Below are 12,500 nucleotides of genomic sequence, written 5' to 3'. Positions count from 1 at the left end.
GTAAGGGAGGTCCAGTGGTTCCTAAGCTAAAGGAGGTTATAAAGGAAGTTTGAAACCTCCTTTCCTATCATTCCAGAGTCGCGGTTTTCAAAGTGTGAGGCGCGCCTCCCCGGGGGAGGTTGTGGCTCATCGGACATTTATGAGAGAAAGTGAATGCAGCACAAGACACGAGCCTTGTAACCCCTCCCCCGGCCCTGGTGCGAGCGTGGAAATGTGATTGGCGGCGATTTCATTTGAACGGGACGGCGCAAAACGAGAAGCATCCGGACCCAAGGACTGAAGGAATGAGGTGCGGTCTACAATGAAAGAGAGACTGTCAGCGTGGCTGCACTCAGCATTGAATCAAAACGCACTAAAGCTTTAGATCTTAATCAGTCTGTGAGGCGTGTTGCTGAACAAGAGGGTAATCGCTGCATTCACCTGTCATAGGCAACTTGATGCTCTGCTCACGGGTGACTCGATGAGCATAACAAACTGTTAACATGATGACCTTACGTGTGTAAATATGTTTTTTTCTTTGTGGGGGTCTTCCCCCAACAAACAGTTTGAAGTCCTGAGGAAGTCAAATCAGACGGTGTGTAAAACTACAGTGCCCACAGAAAGTAACCACTTTGATTGAACTAGGCCAGCAGGTAAGGGCTTTCCACTGGACCATAATACCCCTGCATTATAGCAACAACACCAATAATAATAATAATAAAAATAATTGGGAGGGGGGGCGTGGCTGTTCTTATGTTCTCTGAGGCTCCCCTTCCCACACTTTGAAAAGCCCTGCTTCAGAGGATCAGCTCTTATCCTGGCTGCCACTGAGGGACCTCCGGGTCGTTTCACTCCGTTAGGAAGGTTCCTGAGAGAAACTGACTATCCCACTGCAGCCCCCTGTCATGTTCCAGTTAGGGTCCCTCTTCCTCCCCTCCCTCCTCTTCCTCCTCTTCCTCACCTCTCCTGTTCTTCTCTCTGGTCACCACCGTCATGCTCATCAGCTCGCCCCCCCCACTGATCCTGGACACCTGCAGGCAGCGGAAGTTACTCTTCAGGCTGTTCTTCATCCCAACCTCCCTCCCTCCTCTTCCTCCTCCTCCTCCTCCTCCTCCTCCTCCTCCTCCCTGGCTCCAGTAGTCGACCTGCAGATCCTTCACCTCGCCCAGACAGCTGCACAGAGAGAGGAAGAGGAGGAGTTAGGATTCTTATCTTAAGTTATAGTCAGATCATAGAGTCCTGCTGTGAACCTGAGATGTTGAGACCCCACAGTGTTATTACTAGGGCCGGGACTTTAACGCGTTAATTCAGATTAATTAATTACAAAGCCTGTAATTAATTAGATTGATTTTTTTAATCGAGTCCTGGCCCTAGTTATTAAATTGCATTTAGCTGAGGCTTATATCCAAAGAGACTTACAATAAGTGCATTCGACCAACAAGATACAACCTTGAAGGAAACAGAATCATATAAGTTCATCAGGTTTCATAGAGCCAAACATTTCAAGTGCTGCTCAACTGGCTTTAGATAAGCCAGCCCTTTATTAGTATACGTCCAAATGCTTTTACCTTCTGAAATAAAGGAAAATGAGACGTTGGACTGGTATGAGCCCAAAATGGAAACACTTGAGAATTTCCTAAAGGAAGTGGTTTCATGGAGCACTTTTCCACCAGACCCTCAGATGCTTATTAATCCTCATGGTAGTATCTCCAATGTATCCGATGAGTCTAGGATATCAAAATGTTCAAAACAAACAAGACAATCTGCGACTTCGATAGCCTCAGCTCATCTTAAAGTAGCCACAAAGAAAGCTGCATGACAAGCACGGATGTCCACATTAAAACAGAAACAGGCATTGGAAATGAAGAAGAACAGATTACAAGCTGAATTGGAGAGAATGGAACTGGAGGAGCATATAGCCGAGTCTGAAGCCAAATTAAAGGTGTTTGACAGTTTCTATGTGGGCCCTGAAAGACATTCTACAGTACAGGAAAGAGATGGAATGAATGAATATTTGACAAGCCACATTGCCAAAACATCACTTCACGGCCAACCCAGAGCTCAAATACCTGCACTTGCATTAGAAACCTCTGAACCAGCTCCATTGTTGAGCCCGAGAACATCAGAGCCACCAGCTCCATTGTTGAGCCCGAGAACATCAGAGCCACCAGCTCCATTGTTGAGCCCGAGAACATCAGACCCACCAGCTCCATTGTTGGGCCCGAGAACATCAGAGCCACCAGCTCCATTGTTGAGCCCGAGAACATCAGAGCCACCAGCTCCATTGTTGAGCCCGAGAACATCAGACCCACCAGCTCCATTGTTGGGCCCGAGAACATCAGAGCCACCAGCTCCATTGTTGAGCCCGAGAACATCAGAGCCACCAGCTCCATTGTTGAGCCCGAGAACATCAGAGCCACCAGCTCCATTGTTGAGCCCGAAGACATCAGAGCCACCAGCTCCATTGTTGAGCCCGAGAACATCAGAGCCACCAGCTCCATTGTTGAGCCCGAGAACATCAGAGCCACCAGCTCCATTGTTGAGCCCGAGAACATCAGAGCCACCAGCTCCATTGTTGAGCCCGAGAACATCAGAGCCACCAGCTCCATTGTTGGGCCCGAGAACATCAGAGCCACCAGCTCCATTGTTGGGCCCGAGAACATCAGAGCCACCAGCTCCATTGTTGAGCCCGAGAACATCAGAGCCACCAGCTCCATTGTTGGGCCCGAGAACATCAGAGCCACCAGCTCCACTGTTGGGCCCGAGAACATCAGAGCCACCAAGGAGTGAAAGTTCTGAGGAATCAGACTCTAGTAGTCATAGTAAAGATTTGATAGCTGTGATCCAGAGGCAAAACGATATGGCAGATTTACTAATGTTACATCAGAAACAATCCTCACTTCCCTCCAGACAAATACCTGTATTTGATGGTGACCCTTTAAGTTTCCAAACATTCATGCGAGCATTTAAACATGGCATTGAGAATAAAACTAGTTGTGATGATGATAGACTTTATTACCTTGAACAATACACTAGTGGCCAACCTAGGGAACTGGTGAGGAGCTGCTTTCACATGGAACCAGAGAGAGGTTATGCTGAGGCACGGAGACTTCTGAAAGTTCACTTTGGAGATGGATTGAAAATTGCAAATGCCTACATGGAGAAAGCCCTCAACTGGAGCATGATTAAACCTGATGATGGAAAAGCATTACATGCCTATGCCCTTTACCTGAGAGGATGCTGCAATGCTATGAAGGAACTAAAAAGCATGGAAGAACTGGACCTTGTATCTACTTTAAAGCTCAATGTGTCAAAACTGCCATACAAGCTGAAGGAAAAGTGGAGAAATACAGCATTCGAGCTTCTGGAACGAAACCAAAGAAGGGCCCCATTCTCTGATCTGGTTGGGTTTATGGAAAAGCAAGCCAGCATTCTGCAAGATCCCCTCTTTGGTGATATTCATGATGTCAAGCCATCCCAGAGAGCCATCCCAAAGGCTACTACATCCTACTCCAAACAGCAAATCAACCAACGAGGTAAAAGTAGTAGCTTTGCCATGGCAATAGAAACGAGGAACTGTAACACTGCAAGTCCAAAAAGCTATCAACGACCTGAAAGCCTGGTTACAGATAGGTGGGATGGTAATTGTTGCATTTGCAAGAAAGGCAAGCACTCGCTGAATGAATGTGAAATGTTAAAGCTGCAACCACGTGATGTAAACGTGCAACTATTGAAGGAGAAAGTCATATGCTTTGGATGTCTAACCAGGGACACGGGAGCAAAGCGTGTAGGAAAAGGAGTACATGCCTACACTGCCAAGGAAGGCACCCTAGCATTCTCCACATCGATAAACCAACAGAGAATGAAAACCACCACATGACCAATTGGACTAAACGATCAGTCAGTGGAACTCCTGTCGTTCTGGATAAAGAAGAGGACATCGGGGCTGGAAAAGACGGCAAACTGTGAATAGCACCAGAACAAATACAAGTTTCCAAAGGCAGCAAAACGTTACAAACATGCCTTTCTTGATCCTGGCTGCACATCAACCTTTTGCACAGAAAATCTGATGTGACGGCTGAATACAACAGGACGGAAGACTACAGTTCTCCAGCAGACAATGGGTCAAAAGAACCCAGGGGATAGCTATGAAATAACTGGACTACAAGTGGGTGATTTGGATGGGAATAACTTTATTGATCTGCAGAAGACATACACACAAACAAAGATACCAGTGACAAAGAGGAACCTTTTCTCTCAGAAGGATCTCAACAAGTGGCATTACTTGAAGGAAATACAACTACAAGAAATTGATGCGGACGTGGAACTCCTAATCGGAGTAGATGTCCCAAAGGCAATGGAGCCCTGGCAAATCTAGTAGCCAAGGTAGTGTTCCTTATGCTGTAAGAACTCTCTTAGGATGGGTCGTCAATGGACCGCTTAGTTCCACTACAGCTGTGGACACATTTGGAAGACCAGTGGCATCAGTAAACCGCATCTCAATTGAACAACTGGAAAAGCTTCTTGTAAATCAGTATCATCAGGATTTCCCAGAGAGAGAGAATATGAGGGAAAACTTCAAATGTCAGCTGAAGAAAGTAAATCCATGCAGCTGGTATGAAGTGCAGCTACTCTGAAGGATAATCACTTTGATCTACCTTTCCACTTCCTAATAGTGATGTCATCAAGCCCAATGATCAGCGTATAGCTGAGCAAAGAGCACATGGCCTTGCTAGGAAATTCAAGAAGGATGCTGCTTAGGCTGAAGAGTGCAAGGTTTTCATGGAAGATGTAATCACAAAAGGCTATGCGGAGAAGGTGCCATCAAAGGACCTTCATCCAAATGATGGCAAGGTGTGGTACATACCCCACCATGGGGATACCACAAGCGAAAAAAGACACTAAGAGTAGTATTTGATTGTACATCTTCATACAAAGGAAATCACTCAACAATGAACTCTTAGAAGGACCTGACCTAACCAACTCACTTCTTGGCGTTCTGCTGAGGTTTCGCCAGGAACAGTTTGCCATCATGGCAGATATTGAGGGGATGTTCATGTTCCAAGTTCGAGTTCACGAAAAGGACACAAACTTGTTGAGATGGTGGCCAAAGGGTGACACAAGCCAAAGTTTAGAGCAGTACCGAATGAAAGCTCATTTGTTTGGTGCCATCTCCTCTCCAAGCTGTGCCAATTTGGCCCTGCAAAAGACAGCAGCAGATAATAAGAGCCAGAGTGATGCAATTGCAGTTGACACCATTAAATCAAACTCTTATGTTGATGACTGCCTGAAATCTGTTGCAAAAGAAGAGCAAGCTGTTATCCTCACTAAGAATGTGAGTGAACTATGTGCTAAAGGAGGTTTCAAACTAACAAAATGGATTAGCAATAGCCGTGCTGTCCTGGCTGCTATACCAGATGAACACAAAGCCAAACAGATCAAGGAACTGGACCTGGATAGAGAGAAGCTACCTGTGGAAAGGGCTCTTGGAATGTACTGGAATATTGAAGACGACACATTTGGATTCCAAATTGCAATAAAAAACCGGACCCTTACCCGACGAGCTGTGCTCTCTACTGTCAGTTCAGTATATGACCCGTTAGGTCTTGCTGCCCCCTTTGTACTAAAGGCAAAACAAGTTCTCCAAGGTCTTCGTCAGGCTAAGTGAGGATGGGATATAACAATCCCTGGTCAGTTCTCCAGACCATATGAAAAATGGCTGACTGAGTTGGAACAATTAAAACATTTGCAGGTTAGCAGATGCTTCAAACCTGAGGATGTTGGCCAAGTGGAAACCATGCAGTTGCATCACTGTAGTGATGCCAGTGAGCAAGGATACGGCACTGCAAGTTATCTCAGATGTGTCAACAGCTTGGGGGAAGTTCATGTTGCTTTAGTGATGGGAAAGGCTAGACTAACCCCTCTCAAAAAGATGAATATACCCAGACTGGAGTTTACAGCGGCCACCCTAGCTGCAAGGATGGATCGGATGTTTTGCTCAGCGCTACAGCTAAACCTCCAAGAATCCATCTTTTGGACAGACAGCCAGTCTGTACTTAAATGTATCTGCAATCAAACCAAGCGATTCCACACTTTTGTAGCTAATCGGATTGCAGTTATTCACGACATGTCAAATGAGACTCAGTGGAGATATGTGGACACCAAACGAAATCTGGCCGATGATGCTTCCCGGGGGCTAAACATTGAAGGCTTCCTAAAGTCTAAAAGATGGCTACATGGACCCCAATTCCTGCAAGAGGAGGAGTCCCAGTGGCCAGGGAACCCAGACCAAAATGTCACAAAGCTCTCTTTCTCCAGATGATCCTGAAGTGAAAAGGAATGTCACTGTAAGTGTGATGAGTATTGAGGGTTGTAGTCCTGTAGTTCTGGATGAGCTGCAGAGGTCGGATGGCGCATGCAGGTAGACCAGCCAGTTATGTTATAAATGTAAAGTATGGTCTCCAGAACATAAAAGCTGCCGGATGATAACCTGCATGCGTTTGGACATTTACACAATTAGCATAAATTGCATTAATTAGCATTATAGTCTATGTTGACAATTATAAAAGATGGACTTGGTTGATCAGGACAATTTTGACAGTCCCCTGTAACCAGAGAGGCCAGAAGGTGGGCCGATTGTGACACATTTTGGGTCGATTTTGAAGTTAACGGGGACTCTGGACAGATTGCTTATATAGTTTTAAAATAATTGTTCACCTTGTGCTCTCTATCCAAAGATCACAACACTCCTCATGGTAATCAGAATCAGACCATCCAGAGTCAGACTGCGCCACTTTCTGGTTAAGACTGACATTTTTTTATCCTGAAAATGTCCGGGCTGGAGTCCAAAGCCATTTTGTAACTATTGTCTGAATATGTTAATTTATTGTTCCATTTGACAGAATCAGAAATCCTCAATGTGTCCCACCACGGGGAAATGCACATGAATACAACAGCAGGTAAAGTGAGGAAAGAAATAAAAAAAGTATGCACACGTTATTAAAAACAAAATGAGACAGGAAGCACCTGGTGGAGGGGGAGGGAGGAGGAGTGATGGGAGCTCCTGATTGGCTGGGAGGAGATCCCAGGATGATGTCGCCAGAGTCAACTGTTGGGGGAAAACGAAAACATGACATCTATATAAATATATGTAACCAAGCTCTCCAGAGAGCAACTTAACAAGAATGTTGGATTCAATGTTGATGTAATGCTTTTCCTTTATCAAGATAAGATTGAAATGCTGAATATCATAGAATTATTCCGTAGTTATAAAAAGCTCTTGTGTCTTTGTAATGGTTTCCAGTGTGTCTGTCTACAAACTAACGCATTACGTTTCAAACGTGTGTCAGACAAACACAATACACGTTTCTAATAAATCATATTTAGGGTTAGGGTTAGCGTTTTGTATTTTCTAACCACTTTGTTTGTTAGTGAACCATAAGGCATTTGTAAAACTTGATTAGTTTGTGGAGAGATGTCAGGAAGTGAGCTCCGTACTTCTGAATAGAAATGAGTAGTAAAGCTTGAAATCAAGTTTAAATGAAGACATGCGTTAAACCTGCTAAATAAAGATACATAATAAAATGAATGAATGGAGGACAGGTGAGGCGTACGTGAGATGGAGCGGAGGTTCTGCTCCACGATGCCAACCTTCACCACCTGACACACACACACACACACACACACACACACACACAGACACACACACACACACACACACACACACACACACACACACACACACACAGACAGAAAGACAGACACAGACACACACACACATACACACACACACACACACAGACACACACACACACACACACACACACACACAGACAGACAGACAGACAGACAGACAGACAGACAGACAGACAGACAGACATACAGACACACAGACACACACACACACACACACACACACACACACACACACACACACACACACACACACACACAGACACACACACAGACACACACACACACACACACACACATACACACACACACACACACACACACACAAACACACACACACACAGAGTTTGGATGATGTTCTAAAATGTAAAAGGTTAATCCACAGTTCTGTAATTATAGTCTGATAGTAATTGACATTTCCTCTTACCCCGATAAAAGGAACAAACTTCTGACAGTAGTCGTCGTCGGGGCTGAAGAACAAAATCAGATTCAAACAAAAAGCAGAAATGTGAAATATGAACAAATCAAACATAGTCTCTATCCTATCCGTCTCACTGTGATTCCTCTGATGTCCACTAGAGGCTGCTGTGGCTAACTCTGCACTCAAGACGTTCAGCATTCTAATTAAAGTAGATCTTTCTTTCTTTGACATGAAGTCCACAGTGTTACTTCTGGACAGACCCCTCCCTGTGCAGCTGTAATGAAGGCAGGTCTGAGCTCTGGTCCTGACAGGCGGGTACCTCTTGTGTTTGCAGGTCAGCATGGCCTCTGATATGGGACACAGGTGAGAGACAGCCGCTCCGCTCAGGTACTGAGACACTCGCCCTGCGACACCCACAGGATCTGTCCAGCAGAGAGCACAGTTTAGACAGATGGTGCATTCAGGGTCCAAGAGCATCATCATCCCAGCCTCCCTCAGCGTTTAACAAAAATGCTCCCAGCTCTTTTATTAAGGTTTCTATGACAGTCTTGTTATTGTTCATTTGTAAATTCAAAATGTATTTGTTCTACTGTTTATTTCTTGTCTTTTAATTTGTATGGTGCAATGCCATGTTTTTTATGCTGCAACACAAACCTTTCCCAAAAGGGGATCAATAAACTACTTCTTCTCTTACACTTTGTGTGGCTCTGTCTGACAGCTGCAGAGCAAGGAGAGCAATCTGCTTACGGAGAGAAAAGCTAAATCCAATGTCCGCCGACCAATCAGGTCAACCGAAGGGACTTCTCCATCTTTGTTATGATAGTTGTGGTCTGACATTTAGAGTTCAGGACAGACTACTGCGGCCCAAAACAAGCTTCTTCTCCATTTGATATAATTACATCCTCAGCACTTTTATGAAAACTTGAGATATTTCCAACTCATAACCTGCGGAACTCTCTAAAGGCCCAGATACACCGGCCCGAAATCAGCAGTAAATGGGAGTCGGGCCGAACATGAGCGTGGGCACGCCCTATTCGGAGTGGTGTGCACCGCACCGTCGGGTCTTTTCTGCCGACCTGACGCCTTTTCTTGCCGATTCAACATGTTGAACCGGCGTCGGGAACACCACCGGAAGTCGGACAAAGGGATAACACTGATTGGCTGTTCAGCTAGCGAATCAGTGCATGAGAAGCGTTAACGGAAGTGAGAGAGGTAAACAAATAATTTAAAATGGAAGATGGAACACACACGGACGGCTATTTCACCTCATGGGTTTATAGAGCTCCTGTTCGTTCATGTTTTCAATGGACGAGAGTGGACATGGAAAGAAAAACGCTATTTGTTGTTTGTTTATATCACGGAGTCTGTTCTTCTTCTCTGTCTTCCGGTTGTTCCGGTTGTTGCCTCTTTTGAATGATGAATACACACTACCGCCGCCTGCTGGTAAGGAGAGTTATTGCCACTCACGCATACGCAGTTCATACGTGCTCGGCTCGGATTTGCGGTGTGTTCCAGTGCGCGAAGTCGGCAAATACTGGCAAATCTGGGCCTTAAGGGCAGAGCTTTACCTGACGTTTGAGTATCACCTCTAAAGTAAGGAAATTGAGTTTGGTTTCGCCTCAGCACGCTCAGGTTACACTGAACTGTTTCAATGTGCTACGAGAGAGTTGTTGACTCGACAATAAAGGAGCGTCTTCTGAGAAAGTCTCTGTTGGGAAAATCCTGAATGTCCTCTTCCAACATGAGAGCAACATGCTATCAAAGGTATCAACTGTAGCTGTGAACATGACAGGATGTGTGATTACCTAGAAGAGCATCAGGACTGTTTGAGGCATATGATAGCTATGTGATTAACATGATGATTCAGCCTCTATGGAGAGAGACATGTGACAAGCATGATCATTTCTGACGTGGAGCTAATCTGAAGTAAACATTGAATACTGCTTTCTATTCCTCCATCTTGTGACTGTGGAACTCCCTCTCTTGGATATCAGCATGTGAAGGACACTGTTCAGGAACTAGTTGATGCTCTGTATGTGATGACTCCTTCCATTCTGGAGAGGATCACAGATACATGGATCAGAGGTTCAAGCTCAAGCCGGGGACCAGGGAGAGTTTTCTAACAGTCTCCTTCACTGTAAGAAACACCGGGGGTCGTTTAAACCGGGCCAGTCGTGCTGTTTGTTTGGATGTGACAGAGGCGCTACAGGTCGGAGGTCAGAGACACTACAGGTCAGAGGTCAGAGGCGCTACAGGTCGGAGGTCAGAGGCGCTACAGGTCAGAGGTCAGAGGCGCTACAGGTCAGAGGTCAGAGGCGCTACAGGTCGGAGGTCAGAGGCATTACAGGTCAGAGGTCAGAGGCGCTACAGGTCGGAGGTCAGAGGCACTACAGGTCAGAGGTCAGAGGCGCTACAGGTCGGAGGTCAGAGGCACTACAGGTCAGAGGTCAGAGGCGCTACAGGTCAGAGGTCAGAGGTCAGTCGTACCCAGAGCAGGAGACTCCACTCGTCCGAACAGATCCCTCCAGTCGGGGTCCATGAACAGGCTGCTGAACCGGCTGTCCAGAGACGCCAGGAACTTAGCCAGAGGGTGGGCTCCTGGGGAGGGGGGAAGGTAAGGTAAGGTAAGGTAAGGTAAGGTAAGGTAAGATACGTTTATTTTCAGACACAGAGGCAATTCAGAGTGCTTTCCATCATCATTAACACTTAACAAGAAGACAACGAAAGGAACACAATAAATAAACATAATGGAATAACAGATTCATAAAAACCATAAATAAAAGAGATACAGAATATAGTTTAAACACAACATTGTAGAGACTAGAGGCAGGTCCAGAGACTAGGCTCAGGTCCAGAGACTAGGCTCAGGTCCAGAGACTAGAGGCAGGTCCAGAGACTAGGCTCAGGTCCAGAGACTAGGCTCAGGTCCAGAGACTAGGCTCAGGTCCAGAGACTAGAGGCAGGTCCAGAGACTAGGCTCAGGTCCAGAGACTAGGGGCCGGTCCAGAGACTAGGCTCAGGTCCAGAGACTAGGCTCAGGTCCAGAGACTAGGGGCAGGTCCAGAGACTAGGCTCAGGTCCAGAGACTAGGCTCAGGTCCAGAGACTAGGGGCAGGTCCAGAGACTAGGCTCAGGTCCAGAGACTAGAGGCAGGTCCAGAGACTAGGCTCAGGTCCAGAGACTAGGGGCCGGTCCAGAGACTAGGCTCAGGTCCAGAGACTAGGCTCAGGTCCAGAGACTAGGGGCAGGTCCAGAGACTAGGCTCAGGTCCAGAGACTAGGGGCAGGTCCAGAGACTAGGCTCAGGTCCAGAGACTAGGGGCCGGTCCAGAGACTAGGCTCAGGTCCAGAGACTAGGCTCAGGTCCAGAGACTAGGGGCAGGTCCAGAAACTAGGGGCCGGTCCAGAGACTAGGCTCAGGTCCAGAGACTAGGCTCAGGTCCAGAGACTAGGGGCAGGTCCAGAAACTAGGGGCCGGTCCAGAGACTAGGCTCAGGTCCAGAGACTAGGGGCAGGTCCAGAGACCAGGGGCCGGTCCAGAGACTAGGGGTCGGTCCTGAGACCAGGGGCCGGTCCAGAGACTAGGGGCAGGTCCAGAGATTAGGGGCAGGTTGCCTGATCTTGCCACATTGACCATTAACGGTCAAACTGTGTGGAAATCCCAAGTTAAAGGTCCCATGCCATTTCCACTGATCATAACTCCATGGTTGAGGTCTACTAAAATAGAAACATACTGAGCAATGTTCCAAACTCACATTGGTTTCTCATCCAGCATCTCTGTGAAGTATGTGTACTCAGCAGTATTCACTCTCTCCACTACACGGCTCGCTGCAGCTCCCCCCCGACCCCCCCCCCCCCCCCCCCCCCCTCCATGATTTCCTTGTTTAGCGATACACAGCCAAACTCAACCTGAACACACACAAAGTCACAGACGAAATAAAAACTAAGTGTGGCTTGATATTGAGTAAAAAGGTTTATAGGTTGATAGACGCTGTGAGGATGGGTCTGCAGAGACTGTCTGTTATCAGCCTGCAGCAGGGAGCAGAGGTCAGCAGAGCTGCCTGCACTGAGTGTGTTTGGATTGGTCAATTTGCACCAATCAGCGGGGGCTTAACGTAACGGCTCCGCGGACGTAACGTAACGGCTCCACGGATTGGCCCATTTAGTTCCAGGTACGTGCTTTCGTAAGCACGTACCCGGAAGAATCAAATGGATGATGACGTCATGATGACGTTTCACCAACGAGGCGTTTTGGGGAGGTCTTCTCTGTGTTAGAGTTTTACGCCCTACAGGGTGTACTTTGAGGGTTTTGACTCTGCAGACCGTTTACATGCAGAAAAACCTTCATAACACACAAGGGGACGGGTGATAACCGGAAAAGCATGACATGTGACCTTTAAGATCGCTAA

General features: G+C 46.7%; 1 protein-coding gene across 1 annotated transcript in view; it reads right to left on the bottom strand.

Moving 5' to 3' along the window:
• LOC307025469 (phosphofurin acidic cluster sorting protein 1-like) overlaps positions 1-12,500 on the bottom strand; it is a gene marked incomplete at its 5' end in the record, with an annotated part of 26,693 nt that overhangs the window by 1,323 nt on the left and 12,870 nt on the right. Inside the window, 6 exons of the mRNA XM_079694870.1 lie at positions 941-1,152; positions 7,006-7,087; positions 7,593-7,638; positions 8,099-8,141; positions 8,412-8,514; positions 10,580-10,690. Of these exons, the coding sequence (XP_079550996.1) occupies positions 941-1,152; positions 7,006-7,087; positions 7,593-7,638; positions 8,099-8,141; positions 8,412-8,514; positions 10,580-10,690 (597 nt within the window). The remainder of the gene's footprint in view (positions 1-940; positions 1,153-7,005; positions 7,088-7,592; positions 7,639-8,098; positions 8,142-8,411; positions 8,515-10,579; positions 10,691-12,500) is intronic.

The sequence above is a fragment of the Notothenia rossii genome, assembly GCF_949606895.1.
Source record: "Notothenia rossii genome assembly, contig: SUPER_1_unloc_1, whole genome shotgun sequence".
Classification (NCBI taxonomy): domain Eukaryota; kingdom Metazoa; phylum Chordata; class Actinopteri; order Perciformes; family Nototheniidae; genus Notothenia; species Notothenia rossii.
The sequence above is the reverse complement of the archived record's forward strand: the minus strand, read 5'-3'. Positions and strand labels throughout refer to the sequence as shown.